The following is a 24,998-nucleotide window of genomic DNA, read 5'->3' on the forward strand; positions in this document are numbered from 1 at the left end:
TAGGAATGATACGTTGCAATAAGACATGAAATGATAAATACGAATTACGGAGATGTAAAAAGTGCATCTCAAATCACAGGGTGCTATGGAATGTGCCTGTTCGAAATCCAATCAGAAAACCGTGAATACATGTATGGAACGTTTATCTTGATTCATGCTGTACTTGCCATGTAAACAGGCCATGTTACAGTTATTGGACCACATACCTTTGGGTAGAAGTAAGGGAGCGTTCAGTTTTTACGGCCTGGGGGGGGGGCCGGCAAAATCTTGTCGCCGGTGTTCAAAAAATATATAGACCCCCCTGCATTTTTTGTGAAAAAAAGATGACCCCCCTTTGTCAGAAGAAAAAAATTGATGACCCCCCCCCCCCTGAAAAATAACCAAAACCCATATGTCAAATTTACCCGCATGGTTTGGATTTGAACTCCGGTATGCGGCGCTCTTTATTTGATGCCAGTGCACAAACTTCTCAGCCACATCCATTGAAACGTCTGTTAATTAGGACGACTGTAAGGCAATTTTTAACTTCATTTCCATAGACAACTCATGTCCATGGACAAGGCAGCCATCCGGTTAAGAGGGTCATGGGCCATTACGTAAAGTCAACTTTATTCTAGTGGGGCACCAAAGGTGGTATGCCGGAAAAGAGGGTCGATCATGGCTATTGCATAAAGTAGACTTTACTGGACAGGGCCGCTGAAGGCACGCGGCCATTACCATTATTCAGTGCGTGATCCCAGGGGTCCCTCAAAAATGTTTCTAATACAAGCCGCGGCTTCAATTGGGAATAAAGTCAATTTAAAAGATTGCATGAAGTAAACCTAATTGGAGTGGGCCGCCAAAGGCGTCTGCCCGTTAAGAGGGTCATGGGTAATACATAATGTACCGGTATATTATTGTAGTGGGCGCCGAAGGCGGCCCGCCGGTAAAGAGGGTCGAAAAGCGATGACCCCCCCTTTGCGGATTCCAAAATTATGATGACCCCCCCCCCCTGGATTTTGCCGGCCCCCCCCCCCCGGCCGTAAAAACTGAACGGTACCTAAGCACAGATAACACGACGCAGTCTCAGGCCGTAGGCTTCCAGATAGAGGAGGAACCAAACTACGAACCAACATCCAAATATGAGATACAGAGTGGAAGACGGAAGATGTGACGGATATGGTAAACAAGCTGAAAAACAAAACAAAAAATTAGTGGTTTCTACAAAGAAAACTTCTCATTTGATTTTTCTCTAGAATATTTGGAGTATCTTGACTAGTCACGCTTGGAAAACCGTTTCTCGTTGTTCAATATGTTGAGATAATATAATGAATTTCCTTGGTTAGGCTTGACACACAGGTCAAATGCTGAGAAAATTTAAGGTGAAAGTCATTCGGCGACCATACTTCACTCAGAAGCCACATAAAAACAAAAAAAGAGCAGGGTATAAAATTACTCTAATAAAAACACAACCATGGTAATATTTTTTGTCCGAGTCGGTTGAACGTTTGCTGATGAAGAATGAGAGAGATTTTAAACTTGGCTATTGTTGTAAGTGGTAGATGTAATTTGAATGTTTATTCCCTGTAAGGTCCATACCTGTATTGGTGGAGACACTGTCAATGGAATGTTCACTGTTGAACCCTGACAGCATCGTACGGAACAAGTGTGCAACAGCGCCATCACCATAAATCCGCAATCGAATGGCATGGGTTCCTGATTATGAAGAAATGACGTCAGGTATCACCAACTACACATTGCGATAACTCTTACAGCATTTGGCCGACTGCATGTGTGCATGTTTATTGAGCGAACTATTGAAACTGTTTAATATTGTTTGTATCTGTGTCACAGACGTACAAGCGAAAGTGTCAGACTTGCTCAGCATTAACTTTTCACATTTTCTCTACGCATACACTATGTCTAGGCAGAATCGATGGCCCACATTAATTTATCAGAAAAGTTTTAACTACATTTCTACATTTAAAATAATTTTGTTTGAATATTCTCTGATCTGTCTTACCTTGACTATCCCTGGCTATCAATCTTGCCTTTCGTTCATTAAAGTTTTGTCGCGAACTGATGCAAATGTCGAGACGCAAAATGTCAAATCCTCGCTCAGTATGCACTGTGACTCGGCCAGTCAACCTTTCAGTCTATCATTCTGTCTGTCTGTCTGTCTGTCTGTCTGTCTGTCTGTCTGTCTGTACATCAGTTTCCCATCGATCAAGATAACTTACCTTGCAAAGTGATGGTGACTTGACTGTGTCTGGAGACGATATCAAGAATATGGTAAAGTAGATAGTCGAATATTGATACGATAATTGATATCAAGATGTTTAGAAACACTATCAAGGTTCCACGCATCTGTGGAGAAAGAGCGAAATCAGAGTGTTACATGAAAAACATGTTTCAGGCGTAAAGAAATGTAAACGTCCAGAAGACATTGGTAGTTGATCTGTAGTGCCACTCTGTCATCAACATCATGGTCGTAGTCGTCGTCATCATCATCATTATCATCATCACCGTTGCCTGAAAATGCTTTTCAAAATAAAAAAAAAACACATTTGCTACCTCGGCCAAGTTAAATATACGTAACCATTCGATGCTGTACTCACAAGTTTTGTCTTTTCGACGGCGATTAGTGCAAACTTTGTCGGAACTATCAGTTCGGATCTTTCTGCTTTCTTTAGCGGCATCAGTGTCCGTTTATTCTGTTCGTAAAAAGATATTCTATGCATTATCGAATGAGGAAATAGACTTAAAAACAGAAAGTTGGCGCGATCCGGATCGGGGAAATATTTCTTTAAACACGATTGGAACTAATTTGGTATAATTGGATTTTCATATTTTTCCAATTTTTCAAAAGTGTTAGGTGCCGTACAAATTACTCATAAAAACAAGTGTGTAACGTAAAAAGAAAAATTGATGGGGTTACATTTTCAGATTCATCGACACCACTTCACCATCTTATTTTCCCAAATTAGATCCAATCGTGTTATATAGAAAAATAAACTATGCCATCTCCTTTCCTCAGACGGAGATCATCATATGCTATAGAAAACAATAAATTTACTTCTGGTACTTTTCAAATTAAAGTTACGATTGTTACTAGTCATGCAGTTTTTATCATTCAATAATGCAGCGCCAATTTTATCAAAGGCGTCAAAATTGCTTCTGATTTATTGAAACTGATTATGGCGATGAAGAGAAAGAGAATTGAGCCAATCTACATATTTGCCCTCAATACCTGGTCTTTTCGCCTATCTTCAATTCTTCTAAAATATGACGTCATATAGACATTGTCGAATGTTATTTCACCCGTATAGTGTTTGTTGTAGCTATGGGCACTAAAAGATATGAATAAAGAAGGAGTGTTTTATAATGAAGCATTTCCAATGATAACTTTGGCCAAACACCGCTGACAATAAATCAAGTGATGTTCTTTAATGTGGTATCTAATTTATATAAATCTAGCAACTGCACCAAGCTTTTCAAATAGTAATAAAAACTCCTGGCCCGTACGTTTCATCATCAACCTCACCTCACCTCACCGCCATGATTTTGCCCAAACTCATTGTTGTCAATATTGAGATTGAGGACTGGGCTGACAGGGAAATAAAGATGAATAGGTTACAGAGACATCTTGATGTATGAAAGCTTTCTGAAATATGTATTGATAATTTTAAAAAAATGTCAAAGAATTCTAGGCGGAACACCTTTTCCCAAAGTTTACAAGTTAATGCGCTGTAAGTTATAAATATGCCATTGTTGTTTGCTGTTTGTTGCCTCTATGTAATTTTTTCACAAAAATCGCTAAAAATTCGATTCGACTTGTGATGTAAAAAGACTGTTCGTGATGGCATCTAAAAAGACAATTACATTTCAAAGAAGTCCTTGATTACATTAAGTTTACTCAACTCTTTTACAAGCCTGAAGCCCGGTTAGCTCAGTCGGTAGAGCGTGGGACTTTTAATCCTAAGGTCAAGGGTTCAACCCCCTTAGCGGGCGATTACTTATTTTTTGTTGATACACTTAACATATAATTCACAGCTCGGCGATGAATACAGTTGGTGACGTCATCGCATGATGTATCAACGAGTCAATACACATAAAGAGCATTGCAGTTCCACTGCTAATCCCTATGTGCAAAGTAACTACTGTACTTTTATTGTGTATGACCATCACTGCAAATTTCTTGACAAGTGTAATTTTTTGACACCGCAAAAACCACTCATTTTTTCAAGTTAAATTTGTCATCTACATTATGTTTGCCTATTTTTCTTCAAATTAGAAAGAACGCTTTATGAAAGGATGGGTGCATGGTCCATAGCAAGAAATCTACGTCAGTACTAGTAATACAACAGTCGCGCCTGTCTTCTGAAATTCTGCTCTGCGCCTCGTCGCACCATAGAGGTGTGTAGATACGCATGCAAGAAAAGAAACCAACTGACTATGCAGACCATGCCATGTCACATTCCGCGTTCGATTTTACTTTGAAAATTAGCAAGTTCATGTATCACGTAACCGTTCATCGTTCCTTACCATTGTCAAAAATCACACCTGATACTTAATGTGCTTCAGAAACGCTCGTTTTGCGTGATTTTCGGCCGAGTTTGACAGACACGTCGCCAAAATATAAGCGTGAGCAACATATCTACACACGTCTATGGTACGTCGAGGCGCAGAGCAGAATTTTAGAAGACAGGCGACTGTGGTATTACTGTAAGTGACTTAAGAACAGGTGAATCCTCGACAGAGAAGGTGGGGCTAACTCTGTGGACTTACAAACTAGATCTGTGTCATCTAAATCTTTACTTTGCATCATGGTCTCCTTGGTATGAAGCAACTTCGTGTTTTTTTTACTATAACTATTTGAAATAATTACGTTCAATTTTCATAATAAAGGTAAAGACAGGACTTGAAAACTTCGTTTGCTCCACAAACTTCGTAATGAGTTTACATAAATGGAGGATTGATAAAATATGGAATATTACGATCCAAATTTTTGTACCGAGATACAAGTTACCTCAATCAAGAATTCATACATCACAAGGAACAAAATTGCTCTAAGGAAATTCCAAGATCAACCTTCATATGCAAATAATTTCACAAATGATTTCACAGCTATTTTCCCGCTCAATGTGTTCATTTCAGGCAAGCGTCATTTTATTGGTGGAAATATATGTTTGCTTAGCGCACAACTCAGCTTTCTTGTAGACAACCCCTGCCAAGATGAACTCAATTTACTCCGTCATCCATTAATTATTTTATTTAATGTTACAAATTCAAACATAACCTACAAAACAACAGAGTTGAACCATGTTGTGTAAAAGATCAAACAATGATCACGTCTGTACTATTAGTTTGCCGCAATAGCAATGTCTACCGTGGCCAAAAACGACACCAACCCTCTTCAGTTTGTAATTGCGTCGTTCTGTTTGAGCTGCGTCGTTCTGTTTTGATCTGCACTCTTCAGTTTGTGATTACGTCGTTCTGTTTTGACCTGCGCTCTTCAGTTTGTAATTGCGTCGTTCTGTTTGAGCTGCGTCGTTCTGTTTGAGCTGCGTCGTTCTGTTTTGATCTGCTCTCTTCAGTTTGTAATTGCGTCGTTCTGTTTGAGCTGCGTCGTTCTGTTTGACTCTGCGCTCTTCAGTTTGTAATTGCGTCGTTCTGTTTGAACTGCATTGTTCTGTTTGGTCGTCGCTCTTCAGTTTGTTTTGATGTAATAAAGGGAAAGCAACTCTACACATTGTTCATATATGAGTTGTTTGCGTTTTCTGTATGATATATATTGTGTATCTTGTGAGTGTGTATCATGTTTGATTTTGTTTTATGTAAAGTGTTGATTAGCCATGGCGAAAGTAACAAAGGGAAAGCAGCTCCACACATCGTTCATACCTGAATTGTTTGCGTTTTGTGTATGATTCTGTGTATGTGTGTATCATATTTAGCTGTTTTATGTGAATGGTTGATTAGCCATGGCGAGACGTACCCGTAATTTACGTGTCTTGCTGTTAATCCGCATTGGAGCGGAGAGACTAACGTTACCCTCGTGATTCTTTGAAATTACGTTTCGAAAACAGAGTTTTTTTCATCATTTGCTTAAAATTCAATTTTTTATTGATGAGACGTGTTGAATGACTGTATTTGTTAATATGTTGTTCCACTGATTGTGGTTCAAGTAGGGAAGCTACGTCTACGGTTTGGTCTTGCTGTGTGTATGCACATGTATCAGAATGCGATCGAGCTGTTGTAGCTTTTGTGAAGTCTGGCATTTATAAGTGTATCGCATACTTCTGTTCCTTCTATATGCGATTATTGTTTGCTTTGGAACATATTTTAGTGTTTCATCTTTTTCAAGTTCACTCTAGATTTCTATGCGTCTTGTTTGATTCTTGTCGCTTCGATGTAATGTATTGTCATGGAACCAGTAACAGCCGAGTTGTTTCGATACTTGCTAAAATCATATTGATGGGGAGTTTGAAATTATCCGAACAGACTGAGTGAGTCGGTCTTTTTCATTTCAATATTTATGCTACACATCACGAGAATGGATAAGCTTTTATTATAGGAATCTTATTAGTATGAATAGTTGAGTATTGACTTTAGCGATAGTATTCTGATTGGCGGGAATTCAATGCAGCGTAAAATTTGACGAACATCTTGACAGGAAAGGTGGGAACTATCAAATAAAAGAAAAGGTGTAAAAACTGTAGATGATATGATAAACAGATTTAGTATCAGTGATATTTGGAGCATTAAGAATCCCAACAAATTGCGTTTTACTTGGAGGGGGGGGGGGAACCCTTGATCCAGAGCAGATTGACTATTGGTTGCCATTGTATCCGATTCACTGGACGACTTCGTTTCACATATTTATATTGATGCGTCCATCAAGTGTGACCACTCTGCCGTTCATCTAAGTTTAAATGTGATGAAAGAGGCAGGGGATATTGGAAAATTAACTCTTTACTATTGGAAGAGGAAGATATCATGAAAGGCTTGCAGTTTAAAAAAGATATTCGGGACAAGATTTAACTTACGTTCTTATTCAAAGGCTTGAATATTATAACAACAGGGAGTTTTGTTAAATTGCAGCAAATGAACGGGATAGTGTCAAAGAGACAAGGAATCAAAGCTAGAGCAACATAAAGAACCTCGAAATTTAGAAAGTGAAATAAAGAAAACAAGGAAAGACATTGATGAAGTTAAGAGAGCTTTAGATTATATTTAAAAAGTCAAAACACAAGGTATTATTATACACCTGCGTCTTTAACCTATGGAATTTCGTCGTACAATAAGTTTCGGTATCAGAACTTTAGGTGTTATTGACGCTATTTGACCTTTGACCTTAAACACCTTTACGTCAACACGAAGAAATAGAAGAGAATATTTTACATTTTTACAAAAATATATACTTCTTAGCATTCAGTACTTCCCAAATCAAATCGTGGTCAGTCCAAAACCTGTGAATTTGAGTGAAATTATGCTGCTGACGTACAATTTCTAGCATGTGCACGGCGCAGCGCGTGTTGAAATTTCGTGCGCGCTCAGTATAGTGCGCGACGGGCATCCAAAAGACGCCTTAAGGATGTCGACATTTTTCTTGTAAAGTTGGACTAAAAAGGTGTATAATAATAAGGTTATTCCCAATATACCCAAAATACCGCAGAGGGAAAATGCCGAGAGAGTTTGACCGGTTAAGAAGGGCTTGACTACGCAGTTTCTGCGTAGTGAAGCGTCATTACGTATTCATGGTGACCTCTGGCCAGCTGTCAATATCTTTGGGGGCTTTTGTCTTTTGGCCTGCTTTGCATATGCGTCGTTGGACACGACCTGCCAATCACCCAGGTAGTCAATTAAACTATTATTGACTGTTTACCGACCCAATTAACACTATCCAGCAGTATCAGTCATATTTTAATCGCGTGGCCCGGGTGGGCACAACGTAGGAACGCGTGTATTTCTATGTGTACGTTTCACTTATGGTGTTGTTTGTACCATGGAGGTAGGAATGTTTGTACCATCGTGCGTTTGAAGTAAGCTTACTTGTTTCACCTACAGCATTACCTTCAAGGTGACAGGCTTACTATTAATGTTCAGTATCATTGCACCGAGTTCTGCCCACGGTGAAAACCACCTGTTTTGCCACGGTCCCTCTGTGGAGGGACCGTGGTTTTGCCTACTAATTACTGCCCGTCGCTGCCCGTCCTGAATGTAGCCTATCTATAGCTACAGTAATCAGTCAATATATAATACCCCGCGCCTTATAATTTTTATATAAACCACAGTCTGTGTATAAACTTATTAAATCATAGTCCGTGCCGTAAAATTGTTGACTTTCGATGCGATATACAGATTGATCGTTGAATCGCACCGGCGCATCCATATTTACTTGCCCCATAAGCTTACTACTCTGTAAAGGGTGGGTAGATGCAATTCCTCGGCCAAAAATGAACACCGGGGCGAAACTTTTTGTGAACCCATGTGAAAACATAAATCATTTATCAGTTTTGATATATACTCCTAAATTGTAAGTTTGATCATGGAGGTACCTCCATGGTTTGATCAAAATCGAGACCACATTCAAGGGCTATGCAGACTGTCCATGTACGCACACACAGTGACAAGGCGGCGGCAAACACCTACTTACCAAGCACATCGAATCGGCGAAAAGAAGCATAAAAAAGCTATAGGCTCATCGCCAAAACAAACGCGCCAAGCGCTAACAAAAACCCATACCAAGCGGCCCTTTTCAGGGCCACCAACACTCCAAAAAGAGAACTACCAAAAAAACCCCCTAAAATGACATAGAACACACAAACACTTAAAATAAATAACAAAAATCGTACACATAAAAATAACGTGACAGAAAAAATGGCCGTGGAAATAAATTAGCTATTTCCAAAGAAAAGCCGACAACAACATGAAATTCAACAACAACCTATCATCGCTCAAACTATGAAACTCCGAAAAATAGTACTAGGCAAAGGCCTTAAAATTAATTCGGACGCCAACAAAACCAAACAGAATAAAACCACCTCAGGATTTCAACAAATAAAGTCGTAAAATGTGACTACGCTACATCGTGAGACACAAACAATCGCAACAACACAAATTCAAAGAAAAGTCAAATTGGGCTCCACAAACAACAAACACCAAAAACTTGAAAGCTATCTGAAGCTGCTAAACTCGCACTTCTAGAGATACCCTTTCAAACAAGGAAACAAAACATGTCGCGTGCTAAAAGAATCGCGATAAACCAGCTTGCAAACAATAGACAAATTTCGGGGAAAAAAAACCATCAACAAGGGTCGGGTTTTCGTCATTGTCAACACAAACGATTACGTACTCGAATGCGAAAGGCAATTACGTAACACTCAGTATTATACACAACAAGCCAGAACAAACAGTAAACAAAGTAAACGAACTATGAATCAAAATGTACGAGAGCAAGCACATCAACCAGGATACTTGTGAGTATCTTGATCCAATAAACATAAAATCCGTACCCCCAGTGGTACTTATTGCCTAAAAATTCACAAACCTCCGCAAAAATCTAAAAGACACACCAGTCAAAACAAAATTTACCGAAGTAAAGAAACATAGAACAAACAAACCGAACCACCAAACGGACTCACAACGTGACCACAAATTAATATACTTGCCTTGCTAATCGAAAAAGCAAGACCACTAAAATGCATTAAAATAAATTTTCACAAACACAAACTAAGGAAAGAATCTACACCGCGACTGATGAGAAACCACACCCGGGTTTCGAAACGCAAGCGTCAAAGGGCGACTCTATCAACTTTTGTAACAACATAGGTCCGGCTGCGTCTCGCCATAAGCTTTCCCCACACAAACAAAACATTACCGTACACACTAATCCAAACTTCTCTACAAATATCCAAAGCGAAACAAACATTTTTATCAACACACAATCGGATAAGAATGTAGGAACACATTTTCGAAACGAATCAAACACAAACTCGACACAAAAACATTTAGGATAGTTAGCCTCTTTCACATTTTTTACATCTCGCTATACTGTCTATGATTCTAAAAATAAAGTCATCTGCCACTTTTTCTGTATACGCGGTTTGGCAAAACTCATCTCTTCAATCGAAAGTCGGGCGATTTCATGGTTCTTTGGGGTACGTCGAGCTTAAGGAATGTGGTTATATTCGCGATGTTTTATTCGAAATTATTTATTTCTTCTAGGGCAAATGCACGTAATTCATGCTGTTGGAAATACTGGCCGCTCATAAACAAGACAATAAACTCGATATCTGTGCATCTTTACTTTTATTGTCAAAGTACCATCGACACCCAAAAAAAACCAAATGGTTCAGTCCACGCGTGGGTTCAGTCCAGGTATTTGCAACGCCAGTCACCTAGGCGACGGTAATCCGCACCATTATCACCATCGGGAAGGTACTCCTCCCCTATACCACTGGCGATCCCACCTTCAAGCATAGACCCTCGAGATCTATCTTGGAATAATTAAGAGGTGTTAATGGGTCGGGGACTGCACAACGTCGGTTCATAGACACGTGCATGCGGGTATACGGTAATAATGTTTTCGGATTACAAGTTATTTCGGATTACCCGCAAGTCCATTTTTAGAAATAAAAGTGTTACAACTACTTTGAGAAGAATTCGTCAAAATGGTTTTAAAGTACTTTTTACATATGGTAGCGAGATTCGACGCAACTAGAAGTCTGCAGGGAGTCAGTATGTTGCTGTAAAGTGACAAAGTTTCGAATAGAAATCCGAAACACATAATGCTGCAGTTCCAGACTTGACAGCAGTTGACATCACAGAGTTGTTTACATTCTGCAATCGTCCGTGTATCTCCGAATTTTCCCCGTTTTTGCAGTTTTTAACCGTCGGAATATTTTCTGTGCGAGGAGTGCTCCATGATTCGGTAATGTATGTATGTTAACTACTGAAATGTTGTTGTTTGAAAACTGTGAACGGCCAAATTTACGAGGACAGCGTTCAGCTTTGTGTAAATGCATGTCTACCTTACTGCTTCTGAATCCATCAACCGATGGATAGTCCCGATTTATCACGAAGTTTCTCCTGACAGCGAAAGTCAGTGTTACAAATGTATTTTCTAGTACTTTGCGGATGTAAACATGTGTAGCTTATCCGAACTTTGGTGTTTCTTTAGGCTAAAACATACCAAAATGTTAGAGGTCGTGTATTTGAGCTCCGATGGAGTAGTCATTTTTTGTGTTCCATGATTTTCGTCAAATGTTGCGTGACAGATGAAATAAAGGTCAGATTTTCGTTTCGCAGGACTGGGGAAGTGTAAACCTGTCTAACTTGTAAATGTTTGTTGTTATCGGTGATTTTTATGGTAGGGAATGTAAACTTATATTGTCGATATCTAGCAAGAGTTTCTGTAGCGTCTATGGCTAAATGTACACAGTTTTTAGTCTAGTTTTTTCCCGTTGGCTTCGGCTTGAATCCAAAATGTGATCTTCATCATTACCAGAACATTCACCATGACTAGTATCAAAAAACCCTCAAAATTCTCTGTGTCATTACTCGGAACGTGCCATGCAAGAGCAAAGTGTACATATTCAGAACGTCAGTTTGATCGTTAATGAGATTCAGTGTTAAGTACGAAGTATTGTTGTGGGGACGGCTTGGCAAATAAACTTTAATGTATTCAAAGATAGATCGCACAAAGAAACCTCAGCAGTTGCCTGTCCCGTTTTTCTCGAGGGTCTATGATTCAAGGCACTGCGTCATTCGACCAAGCATTGTTATTGTAATTTCCTGCATAAAATTAACAGCGAGGTCAACGGTCAAACTCTCTCGGGATTTTCTGGCATGGTACATCTACGCTTCGGTATTGTCCTCGACGCGACGCGTCTCGGACAATACCTCAGCTGCATTATGTACTTGGACTTAAATCCCAGTATTTTGGGAATAACGTTATATTATTCAAAGTGCCAGACAATGGCATGATCTTGGTGAAAGAAGCAATGCTTATTTTTTGAAGCTTGAAAAGAGAAATCATTACAAAAAGCACATTCGTAAATTTCAAACATCTATTGGTACTGTTACTACAGATTTAAATTAAAATTTTAAATACACAGAAAGAGTTTTATCGAAATTTATACCAGACTATACATTGTTTTCCTGAAGAAAAAGCAGAAGAGTTCACTGGCTATTTTCATAGGCCTATAGGCCTACTGGTCAGCATTACAGAAAAATATTTGTGAAGGTTATTGAGTTTCAGAGAGTGCTACCAAGCTTCGAAAAACATGTCTAGTAATAAAAGCCTTGGGAATGGAGTTTCTGGCCCTTGTTTGGTAATTTAACTGTAGAGAGTTTCAAATAAATGTACATGGAGAGTTGTCAGTGTCAGTTTCCAAGAGACAAGCAATCATTACTTTGATTGATAAAACAGGAAAAGACAGTCTGCAGCTGGTCGGAAAAACTGGAAACCTATTTCTCTTTTAAATGTTGATTATAAAAATTGTTGACACGGCCCTTTCAATTCGAATTTCAAAGTTTTACAGGAAATAATTCACCCAAATCAAGCTGGTTATGTAAAAGGTTGCTACATGGGCGACGCTTTTCGCAAGATTTAAAACTCAATGCACTTTACAAGAGAAAATGATGATATTCCTGGTATCTACTTTGTATTGATTTTGCCGATACATTTGACTCTTTCGAGTGGTCTTTCCTTAATTTTGCTTTGAAGATATTTAATTTTGGTGAATCTTTTATTCAATGGGTCAAAGTTTTATACTGCATTATTATTTCTGGTAATTAATAATGGTGTCACCTCTGATTACTTGTAAGTTAGCAGAGGTTCAAGACAAGGTGATCCTCTTTCACTTTATTTGTTTTTAGTTGATGTAGAAAATTAGTCCATCGCCATTCGTCACAACATAACAATTAAGGGGACTCAAATCGGACAAAATTGCACAGTATGGAGATGACACCACTGGAATGTTATCAGATGTGAAATATGCCAAAGAATTTATCATATTGGTTGACTCATTCGGCAACATCCCCGGCCATAAGATGAACAAGGAAAAGAGTGATGCACTATGGTTATTTAGAGAAATTGTATATACACACATTAATCGACTCGATGTACCGCATCATCTAACAAAGGTAGAAATGATGTGTGAATTTGCCTTCACTTTCATGCATATAAAATCATCGGGCTAAAAAATGCTGAGGATGTAAACTGTCGGCTCTACCACGTACGGCAAGTGATGATGACGACCACGAGGTAGCCTCGTCCAAGGGTAACTGTGGAGGCATAACCTCTCTCCCTGCTATTTAAATTACAGTAAAAACATGTTGTTACCCTGCACATCATCTTGAGAAAAGGAAACAATCTCTGTCTAAGAGCAGACGAAAAAAGAAATTTCTTCCGTTCTATTTATTTATAACGGAGGTAAAACAAAAAACACAAAGTTGGGAGAAATATTGCCTACAAAAATAGTACAACTGTAAAGTATAGGAGTAGCTGGCATACTCTGGTAATGTTCTTGAATCAGAGATTGAGAATGTCTTTTTTATGTAAGTAGGCGTACCATCCTTGTTCTTTGTCCTTTTTACCTTTTTCTCTGATGTAAATAATATATGTATGTATATATAATGTTGACGACCACATATATATATGTATCTCAATCTAGTATTGAATACAATACGAACACCACCATGGACACGATGGAACAAAATTAGATGTCCTAACTTCCAGAATGAAAGAACAAACTTCCCGTGGGACAAACATAGAAATATGTACAATATGCCATTATACCACGCATTTTATCCACTGCACCTGAACTTTAGGCGACTGATGAAGAAAGTCTGACAAACTTTCGAAATATAACGTTAAAAGGTAGCTGTGTCGTACGCAATCTCTCACTCTGTAGTGCAGAGTGCACTGACATTCCTAATACAGCTTTGTCTCGCCTAGCACTGCGTACAGGTCTGTGTGTTCCCGGCGTTATACGGCCTCCTGTGGTGGAGGCCGTATAACTCCGGGAACACAGACCTGTACGCAGGGCTATGTCTCGCGGTACCAATTTAGTTCTGTACACAAGACAGTGAAACAAAAAATACACACTACTGAATTAAAAGCAAACAACCAATAGGCCTATATGAACGATGTGTAGAGTTGCTCTCCCTCTACTAACTCCACGCGCACGATATTGCTATGGTATTCTCCAAAGGACCGCGCAATGTTTGTTGCAAAATGTTTGCTCCAGTACTTCCGTGTTATGCTCAAAACAAACTGAAGAGCGCAGAGTCAAACAGAACGGCGCAGCTCAACAGTGCGGACGCAGATATGCGATTTTTCCGTTGTTGCTAAGCATGCTTATGCCAAATTCCATCGTTGCCAAGGGGTCCTGGCGTGCGCTTCAGAGCAACATTAGACTGACTGGGTGACGGTTCAGGTAGGTGGAGCTCTCCAAATTTTCGTTTAATTTCGCAAGTAAGTTTGAGATCGAATATTTTAAGTAATCTTATTTTAAGAATACTGGTCTCCGATCAAAATTGACCGTTCATGCAGTAATCCTCCTCTAAATAATGTAAAAATGCCCAAAGAAAATTGACATTGCTGACGATAGTGGATTGCATCGTTAGGAGAAAGTTGTCGGTATTATGTCCTGCTTTCTGATGTTAACATTTCCGTCTCACGGCCTTATCTTGAACGATTTTGGTAATTTCCGTAACAGTTTATGTATAGGAAGAGATTTTGTGAATATCGCTTCTGGAGGAGGTCATTTGACAGTACGATAGCGTATGAAATGCAGACACCTGAAAACCGGAAGTACATTAACTTTCCAGGCGATATAATTGATGATAACTTCGTTCACAATATTCATATTAGTATCACGGTCGTTTAATCCAGTTATTTGTTAGGGAAGCATTAAGTTGACAATCTTCTGTTGCTTACTTAATGTATTATCATGCAGAATAGCTATAACCGTCGCGGTATTTCAAAAACAATACCATGCAAGTTACCCTCGAGCCACAGTCACTTGCTGTTCGATACAAGGCGATGACCGCTTTGGTATGCATTAGAAACATATAGGAGGTCGGGAAATGGAATAACCGCTATACGCACGTACAGCCGAGTTCGGAGACGGATTTTCCTGACAAAAAGCTATAGTTTACTTAAAAAACCAGCATTAATGACTTCCAATACGTCTCTGAATCCATACGTATAGTATATCGTCAATAACGATCTTCTTGCATTTTGGGTACGATTTCCCATTCTTCTCTTGATTTTTATCTGAGTGTCTACAATGTGACGTAGTATAAAACATGAAAAAAACAAAGTCCCCTTCAATGACCCGCGGAAGAGATTGACCTCCTCCAGAAGCGATATTCACATAATCTATTCCTATACATAAACTGTTACGAAAATTACCAAAATTGTTCAAGATAAGGCCGTATTACGGAAATGTTAACATCAGAAAGCAGGACATAATACCGACAACTTTCTCCTAACGATGCAATGCAAGAGAAAATGATAGTCTAGAGGGCGATGCTGTATACTAATTAGGCTGAAGTTCATATCAAGTATAGGGAGTCTATTGGGAGTTCACATCGGATGTGCTTTAAGTTTGTGAGATGAGATCCTATCAGAAACAATGAGAGCATTTAAGTCGGACGATTCCACAGAACAGCTGATATTGAAGGATGTTTTGTGAAAATCCTGTTTTATATAACAATATCTGCTACTGATATCTGTTAAGTTAATATATCATGCATGTTTATCCATTGAAGTGATAATTTTCAAAGAGTGTCATTCTTTATACAATTTACGCACTAAATTGTCCCAACAATTGACTGAGGACTTGGTAAATAATCATTGACAAATACTTTTAAAACATATCTATAATAAATGATAAATTTGCTGGTTTTTAATATGCATGTATATTAATAAGTGGTGAGAACTTATTCTTTCAGATCAACACTACATGGACTGACAGCCAGTGAACGTTATGCGTGACAAGACTGAAACATTTAAATTTCTTTTTGACATGTCATTACAACAATGATTTATTGCCATTAAAGACATTAATCATTATTACAATATAGTTTTGCTGCAATTTTATGAATTTGGTTGAAAATGAACTCAAAGTTCCATCATAAGATGGTGGCAATGATATTGAAAATGTAGAAAGCGAAAAGCTGCTTGGTGTGGAAGATTCAGAGTCATTTATCATAAACATTACATGTTGATAGCATTGTGAAAAAATAAAGAGCAATCTCTATCTTCTTGCCAGAATTTAAGCATTTTTACCAGTTTCAGTTAGACGTCAATTTTATAACAGTTTCATTTTACCATATTTTGATTATGGTCTCGATATTTGGGGTTGTTGTAGTCAAAAGGATATGGATCACTTGAACTGTCTTTTAAGCGGGCAATGTGACTGATTTTGAATTGTAACTTTGGTACCTCATCCATTGAAATGTTTACACTTCTACAATGGTATCTGCTATCCCATCGCTATAAGTACAACCAGTAGTGTCTGTTTACAAGGGTATGTTGTGGCCAGTCTCCTCCATACATCCGGGATATAACAACGAAGTACAAAGATCCACAAAGATTTTAAGATTTATTAGTAATAAAGCTCTACAAGTTACATTTGCTAGAACCGAATTATTTAAGCAGTCTTTTTGAGTAATTACCTGTACAACAATTTGCCTTCAGCAATAAGAAGTTGTACAAGTGTTAGAGGTTTTAAGCAGGCTGGTTACAAATTTTATCGACAAAGCTTTTTCGACACTTTTACATGAAACCTGTCTGTATTGTAATGTTGTTGTTATCCTGTACTTTGTCTTCTGTATATAAGTTTTCTTTGTGTTTGACCCTTGTGAAAAGAGGCGTATACCTATCATGGCTATAGAGTTATAAGATACTTATTGCATCAAATTGTAAAAGATTTATAAAAAATACGTATTTTAGTTTAGGTAAATCGCATAACCTCATCATTAATTTAAACCTGTACTTTTAGAACAATAATTGATAAAATAACTGAATCAGGTATAGCCTAGAAGCTGTGATACTTGTAATTTTTTCCCTTCCTGGCTCAATATGCAAGTGTGCATTTCAGAAAAATCAGTGACAATTAGTAATAGTTCATTTATGTTTTTTAGAAAATTTATATGGCCACTTTAGAGATACAAGGCTTCAGTAAATCGCCTCATTTTTAAGCTTAATTTTCTGCACTTTTATAGGGGAGATACTTTCGCCGGCGCAAAAGTTCAGGATGAGAAACGGTAAACGGTAGCCGACTGGTTTTATGTGAGGCCTAGCAGCTAGGCGATGTTGCTGTGAGTGTGTGGGGGTTCGAATCCCGTTTGGGTTATAGTAAAAATTATATTTGAGAAACGCTACAATGAGTATCGTCGCTAGAGGGCAACCTTCACGCATGCGCTTTAGCTGTTATTTTAGGGATTTGCAAGGACTACCTGTACCTGTCAGTGCTATTTTAAGTTAACATTTCCGTCTCACGGCCTTATCGCCAAAACTGAGGGCATAGCGTTTAAGTTGGATGTCTGTGTAAAAGGACAGTGACAAAATCAAACTTGGAGAAGAAACATGTAATGAGCATGACCGGAAAATTCAGGAGTGAATGAGTTGTATTTTCTGTCAAAACGCACGAGACAACATTTGACTTCGCGCTTTTTCAGCGATATGAACTAATAAGACACTAAATATTGTACGATTTGGTAAATCTAACTATTTATCTTTCAATTCGCCTAGTTATAATTAACGTAAGTTGAATTCTCGATGAACTACAGGCGATACTTCTTTACAATGTGTAGCGCTAGATTTAGTGATTTGTTTTTGAAATTTTCGCGTTCCATACCACCCACGAAGGAAAATCGATTTTGCGCGTCTCGGGTATCCGCGTCCGCACGTCAAAACAGAACGACGCAATTACAAACTGAAGAGCGCAGGTCAAAACAGAACGACGCAGCTCAAACAGAACGACGCAATTACAAATTGAAGAGCGCAGGTCAAAACAGAACGACGCAGCTCAAACAGAACGACGCAATTACAAACTGAAGAGCGCAGGCAAAACTATGGAAGACCGGTCACGACATGCGACATGCGAGTTTTTAAAACTGCGATCTGCGGTTAGGGTTAGGGTTAGGGTAGGGGTTAGGGTTAGGGGTTAGGTTTTCTCTGGTAAAAAGCCTTACTTCGCTCTCAACCTGGAGATTAGGCCAAGGGAGGGAAAAATTGTAACCGCATAACTTAGGGTTAGTTAGCGTTAGGGGTTAGGGTTAGGTCGCAGATCACAGTTTAAAGACGCAGGTCGTATGTCGCAGGTCGTGACCGGTCTAGCTTCCCTACATGTCGGAGTCCTAACGTGGCCGCTATTTCTCCCAGGGTGTATCCATTGTAGAAGTATGCAGAAATAAGCTCGTCTATACCTCTGTAATCCATCGTTAGGAGGAGAACGAAATGACATGTATGCAAACGCCATATTAGTTTTGCAACCCGCATGTCGCAGTTTAAGAACTCGCATGTCGCAGTTTAAGAACTCCTGGTCGCAGTTAAAAAAAAACCCGCATGTCGCATGTCGTGACCGGTCTTCCATACAAAACAGAACGACGCAGCTCAAACAGAACGACGCAGCTCTAACAGAACCACGCAATTACAAACTGAAGAGTGCAGATCAAAACAGAACGACGCAGCTCAAACAGAACGACGCAATTACAAACTGAAGAGGGTTTGTGTCGTTTTCGGCCACGGTAAATGTCAGCTCATGCGTATTACGATGCCATGTCATACCGGACAATGGAAGTATTTTGCATACGGGTAATTCAAAGGTCACTGATCGACAGTCTAAAAGCCTGTTCCGACTTCAAAAGTCAGAAAAACTACCTCATCAGATCACGTGAACTTTTATGAATGCAGAACTTTCAGTCATCATCTAATTGACACAATTGACTGATATTAAATGGATATCACTTTTATGTTAAAAGAGAATATAGCGATCCATTTGGATGATATTTTTAGCATTTTGTAATGTCAAACAAAGTCATTTTCTTTATTTTTTTGTCGGAAGTAAGATGAAATATAAATTACAAGACCTGCCCACAACATGCATTGCAATATGCAATCTAGTATAGTAGTTGACAGTCGGTGAAGTCCTATACGTCTGCATTTAAATTCATTTGTCGATAATAACATTGCAGATTACACACACAGTCTAAGCTGATCACTATATTATTTCTTCAAATACTTAAAATATATTTTATAGACACAGTTAAAGTTTCTGGCGTAATGCTGGGGAAACAATCATGTCATAGGCTAAAGATTTTATTGCTGTACCTACCTGAAAAACATCAAAACAAAGTTGAAAGCGACGAAACTTTTAATGATGGTTGCCACGGTAACAAGCCATCGTTTCCTGGTTTCGAATTCATTTTCAACAGCGAGTCTGATGTCCTCGGCTGTTCTGATGTCGACTTTTTCTTTTCTTTGCATAACCTAGTGAAAATATGATACCACCGTTTTGAGAGCAATTGTCAAGTATATTGAAAAGAATCTGTGAGACAGTGAGAGGTTACAATGATTGACCTTTGACCGGGCACCTTAAATTCGTCAACACCTTTTAACTGTATGTAGGTCGGTCACTCTATGGAAATCGAATAACAAACCGGTCAGACACTCTATCTGTAGACTGGTCATAGTTGTCGACATTCATTCCACATAGAAGTCGGCGAAATACTTCTTGTATTTATAATTCGAGGTTTACGCTTTGTCTGTAACTTCCAAAACGACTTGATGAAGTTTCAAAACGTTACCTGCCATCCCATTTCAACTTGAAAATTTTTGTCAAATTCCTCCACGGCTTGATCCGATTCCTTGTAAGTGTCACCGAACCCAGGGTTGACAGCCTCGTCTGTGTCACAGAGGGAGTCAAAACCTGAGAGAGAGACAGAGAGGCAGAGAGACAGAGAGGGGGTTCAACTGACAGATTCAACTGTACATTGAAATGAAAACTTGTGAATCCCATAAACCACAAAATGTTTACATCATCCCCGAAAAGTACCGTTATTTTTAGCTTTATTAAACTGCCCTAACTTGATAATCTGCAATAACCAGGATGTAGTGCCTGATACAATTCTCACCTTGTACAATCTTGCAAAGGACCGTTAATTTCATTGGTGCACACAGTAGATCTTTGACGCCAGGTACTTTGATTGCTTTGTGACATTTCCTTTCAGCTTCTTTAAATTTCTCCTTGCAATGGACCACACCAGCGTTGAAAACATCTGTTGGAAACAAAACGACGAGACATTAGGAACATTCAGAGAAGGGCTGAGTTACTGAGTCATTAAAGGAGACTTTCTGATCTACCACTTGTGGGGGTTCATATTAAGCTCTTTGTGTAAGAAAATTTTTTATTGTCTTAGTTTTTCGAAAATAAATTTATTTTTCTTAGTAGAGTTACCAGAAGGATTCGGGCCGTTTTGAATTTCAAATATCGGTAATATAAATCTTGGTAATCTGTTTCTCTAGTACCAAAATTTGCACGGTGATCTTAATAGACTGATCGAAATATTCCCTGAGATAACTTTGCGCAAAGTAACTTTCGACGTGCGTACTACTTTAACTGGACGTGTAGCATTTGTAGCTCAGAGTATTGTCACACAACCATGTAAATCTCTCGTGCGTTAGTAGACTTGTTTGTATATGAAGGACTGCAGAAAAATCGAATTGTTTCGGAAATGTTTTCCCTGTTTGAACAGCGGCAACCATTTGTCTTCCTGTCGTTTTTATTTATATCCTATGACAGTCATGTAATATGGCAGAATATATCATCACACATCAAATATAAGAAATGCATCATTTGGCAATAATCCCGTTGGTGACAGTCTCTGGGAAAATGGGTACCCATGCATGTTCAAAAAATTACGGGAAAAGGGGAGTGTCCGTGAAAACACGAAGAAGAGGAGCTTTTGTAGCAAAGTCGATCCGTGAAATAATGAGAATACCCCTTTGAAATCTGGTAAATAATTTTCTTTTATATACATCCATGTCAGGGCTAAATTAAAAATGAGAATTTAAACAATGATGTCATAAAGGACACTATTTTTCAAAGTTATCATGTTGCGTAAAACTGTAGTCAATATAAACTAGGGGTATCTTTTGGGCTAATTGTTTCCCCATATTTCTCAAAATAAGGTGTCTTTTTCGTTGAAAATTCCAAGATAAGGGGTGCTTTGAAATTTTACTGAACAATCGTAAGTACCTAATCTCGTGACTGCCACTGCCACGCCGGGGCTCATGAAATGTATAAATTTGTTAAAAGTATAATGACCTCGAATAAAACGCTATTAAATCATTCCTCACGTGCGTAAAACATTGTGTTGAATATTATAAAGTGATTAACCTTTGCATCTGTAATCCAGTTTTTCTCTGTAATTGTCTTCAGGATTCTCTTTTTTCTTGGTCTCTCTTTGCATGCCTTCATCGTCTTTCTCAACTTCCTCTTCTATTTTCACAAATTCTTCTTTCAGTTTTCCTGATATCTCCTGCATGTCTTTACTCTGAGACTGTGCAATATCAAATCAAAACAGATATAATGCCATTTCTAAACAAAATTCAAAAGCTACATCTTTGAACGATTTTAACGGTACCGTTTACTTAGCGTATTTAGACCACACTTACATCTTATTTCAGCAATGCGATACTTTGACAACTCTGGCTAAATTTTACAACCGGCGTCTACACTATACTGCATGAATGGCCCCATGATGACATCTTTCCACATTCTTCCGCATTGTTTCTTCGACAAAATAGTATAAGGTCAGCCTAATTGCTTTGAAAGATCACCTCAGGGTTCAAAGTTCAAGGGTGAGTTTGTTACCTGTATATCTTTGAGGACATCTGAAAAGGGTTGATGCATTAGTTCGTAGAGTAATTTGCTGTTGTTGTAGGTCAGTGATGCAGTACAGCTGATGGACCGTGAAAGCTCCCTGGCGTTGGTGAAGATGTTTGTGACCGGACCTTACATAAACAAAGGGAATACTTTGAAGATACAGTGCATCTCATTGTGGCAACCAGAGGAGATCAACGATAAAATTATCATACATGTGACGATGATGACGGTGAGGACGATGATGATGATGATGATGATGATGATGGTGTTGAGATCAAGAGATCAACGATTAAAATGATGATAACATGTAACCATAATGACGATGATGATAATGATGATGAACGACGAAGAAAATTACTGCCACGGCGACGATGTTGCTACTGCTACTGATGATGATGATGATGATGATTATCATTACGACGACGACGAAAACGTCGACAACAATGATAATGTTGATGACGGTGATGGTGATATCATCTTAGACAATGTGCTGGTGACGATGATGTAAATATTAATTATTCAGCCAAAGGATTTCTCATCGACAATTATTATGGAAACTTTTATTATTAAAGATGTCTATCAATACTATCATTCAAGTATTCATATTGGCATTCTATAAACTTTTTTCATTGAAATAATGACAGTTAAATTGTGAATCGTGTTATTGGAATGTAGACTGTAATTACAAACATCATATAAAATTTAGATACATTGTTTCAGAACAACTTACCACCTAATAACATAGCGATAGTCATGGTGCTGACGATATTTCTACCATACTTGCTGAACAGATATGGGATAACCAGGATTATGGTACATCGAATCTGAGTGGATGTTGCAAAGCCTATAGCCAGCAGCGCCTTGATAGCGCCCCCTATCAACAACTTTTCTCCATCAGTGAAAGGTAGCCGGATCAACACAGTAAAATAAAGAGCTGAAAGTGAGGATGGGAGAATAAAGACTTTATTAAAAATGATGTATGAGTCACCTGAAAGGCACAGAGATTTTGAAAATGTCGCCACCGAAACTGTAACTGTACAAAGAATAGATAACTAAAACGGCATTCACTGAACATAAGAAAATACGAAAACAAGTCGAGAGTTTTAAATAATGTCGGTAAGGAACCCTACGCTACATTATTTTAGTCCAATTTCAGGGGTGAATGCCGTACGTCACAGCTTACCGACGTGCAGTTACTCCAAACTGTTTTTGTTGTTAAGCTTCTACCATTTGAAGAAACTCAATGATTAGCATCGTATCCTGAAAAATAAACTAAAATTTCATTGCGCAGAAAAAGAAGATTTCTCGCCGAGAGATAGGAGCTGAGAAACTCCCTATCTTCATGAACACTCACCCACACCAACCGCTGAACCAAAACAGAACCCAAGCACTGTTTTTATTAATCTATATTCATCAGCCTTGCTCCATAACAACTTCTCCAGACGAGGAAAATGACGCCGCAATGCTTCTCTGAAACCTTTTAAAATAAATAAATAAATAAATAAATAAATAAATAAATAAATAAACGTTAACATATCTTTGCCATTAATTGTCACCTCTATTTTAAGAACCGCAGTTATGCTTTGCGATATTTTCACTGGTTACTTATTTAAGAAATTAAACCGAAGGTGAACACGCTTATACTATTTTGGCGCATAGCTTGCATCTTTTTTATTCAGTGTGAAATCTGATATTGCCGGAGGGAAGGCAAAACGTATCAAATGGTGACTTGTTGTTTTGCTTTTACCGGATTTCAACGTTTAACACCAAAACTCTCACTTAGCATGTTTTGCACATCTATACTTTGATATGCGAACTTCACTATGTAAATAAAATACATCGTAGAAGTAGGCCTAATAGTATGTAACATATAAAACCAAGCACCAAGCATCTCTACGGCCGCCGAATAACGTAAACTCCGCGTGAAATAACATGACATACATTCAAAGTTCATGAGAAAGAACGACAAACGATGTAAAGCAAAAACAAAACAAAGCAAAACAAAGGCAAAACGCCACTGTATGTTTACTGCTCTTCTATCTAGCTACTGATCTACCAGAGAACGTCCAGGAACGGACTTGTTGAGAGTGTTGGTCAGAATAAGTAAAAAAATCTGACGATAAAACCAAATGTAAGTCAATGTGAAAGGTGTAACTTTGACATTACCTGTGGAACACTTCTGTAAACACACGGCCAAACATTTCATTTCTCTGAGATTTCTTCACGTTGAAAATTAAAGTTGAAATGTCCGTGATGCGTGGTTCCCCTTCTTATATATAAATGGCACAAACACAAAACCGCGAACGTATGTGATGGAATTAAACGCGTTCTACAGTGCGCGTCTAGGACTGGTCGCTAGGTAACGCGCGCAACCATGGAACTCTTTGAAGACGCGCAAAGATCATTGGAATCTCATTGAACCATGACGTGCAAATCGAATAAGCAATGTCATGCTATATTTTGAATAATTAAATAACAGCGAAAACAATGACACTGGTTCTGTATACATATGTTTACTATCCGTTATTTCTGTCGCAATATCCTTAATTTTGTCCGCACACTCTATATGCCCATTTGCTTTTACACCTGTACTCTAATACAATATGAGTTTGCCTCCAGATCTGCAGAGAAGCCTCAACTCTTTCGCAGATTACCGTAAAGTGGTGAGATCCGATGTTTCAGTCACGTGTCCTTTTCTGTTTGTGCGGTGCGAAATAGCCATGACAAAACTACTTTATGTTCTTCTTTTAATCTCGCCGTAAAAACTGGACAAGAAATCAGAAGATTATAACGTAAATATCTTTGTATTCACATTAATGGCTTTGATAATATGAATGATTTGTGTATTAGGCGTACCGCGTATTTCAAATCTACGCCATAGGGTGAAAGTCAGGATTAAAACAGATAAATCGCGACTATACTATTCCTGCGATGGTGTTTGCAGAATTGTGGCAACAGTTCCCATACTGCAAAGTTTCACCGCTCTATTAAGAGTTACTCTCTACCGGTTCTGTTTTTTTCATATTATTCGATATTTCATCGTTACATTCAATGCAATCGATGCATACATTTAATATCTTCTAATTTTCAAAGGGAAACAGTATTCCTCCA

General features: G+C 38.4%; 1 protein-coding gene and 1 non-coding gene across 2 annotated transcripts; one reads left to right on the forward strand and one right to left on the reverse strand.

Moving 5' to 3' along the window:
- Positions 1-1,039: 1,039 nt before the first annotated feature.
- On the reverse strand, positions 1,040-23,357 carry LOC139124341 (protein sneaky-like). The gene is made up of 12 exons (XM_070690479.1): positions 23,242-23,357; positions 22,618-22,821; positions 21,876-22,015; positions 21,399-21,561; positions 20,134-20,277; positions 19,807-19,928; positions 19,335-19,489; positions 3,230-3,329; positions 2,598-2,693; positions 2,220-2,346; positions 1,579-1,695; positions 1,040-1,170 (listed from the first exon to the last, which is right to left on the reverse strand). Exons 2-12 carry the CDS (start codon positions 22,640-22,642, stop codon positions 1,040-1,042), a joined length of 1,320 nt encoding a protein of 439 aa, XP_070546580.1. The 5' UTR covers positions 22,643-22,821; positions 23,242-23,357.
- Positions 3,918-3,990, forward strand: Trnak-uuu (transfer RNA lysine (anticodon UUU)). Its single transcript has one exon. It is a non-coding gene; the product is annotated as a tRNA-Lys (tRNA).
- Positions 23,358-24,998: the final 1,641 nt, after the last annotated feature.

The sequence above is a fragment of the Ptychodera flava genome (genome assembly GCF_041260155.1).
Source record: "Ptychodera flava strain L36383 chromosome 23 unlocalized genomic scaffold, AS_Pfla_20210202 Scaffold_23__1_contigs__length_28996876_pilon, whole genome shotgun sequence".
In the NCBI taxonomy this organism is placed as follows: domain Eukaryota; kingdom Metazoa; phylum Hemichordata; class Enteropneusta; family Ptychoderidae; genus Ptychodera; species Ptychodera flava.

Excerpts from the sequence above, each read along its gene's own strand:
- LOC139124341 (XM_070690479.1), bottom strand. The coding sequence starts at position 22,642 with ATGACTATCGCTATGTTATTAGGTG. Across the intron at positions 20,278-21,398 it reads ACTGGATTACAGATGCAAAG|ATGTTTTCAACGCTGGTGTG; the intron begins GTTAATCACTTT and ends TGTTTCCAACAG. Across the intron at positions 1,696-2,219 it reads AGTCACCATCACTTTGCAAG|GAACCCATGCCATTCGATTG; the intron begins GTAAGTTATCTT and ends CTTCATAATCAG.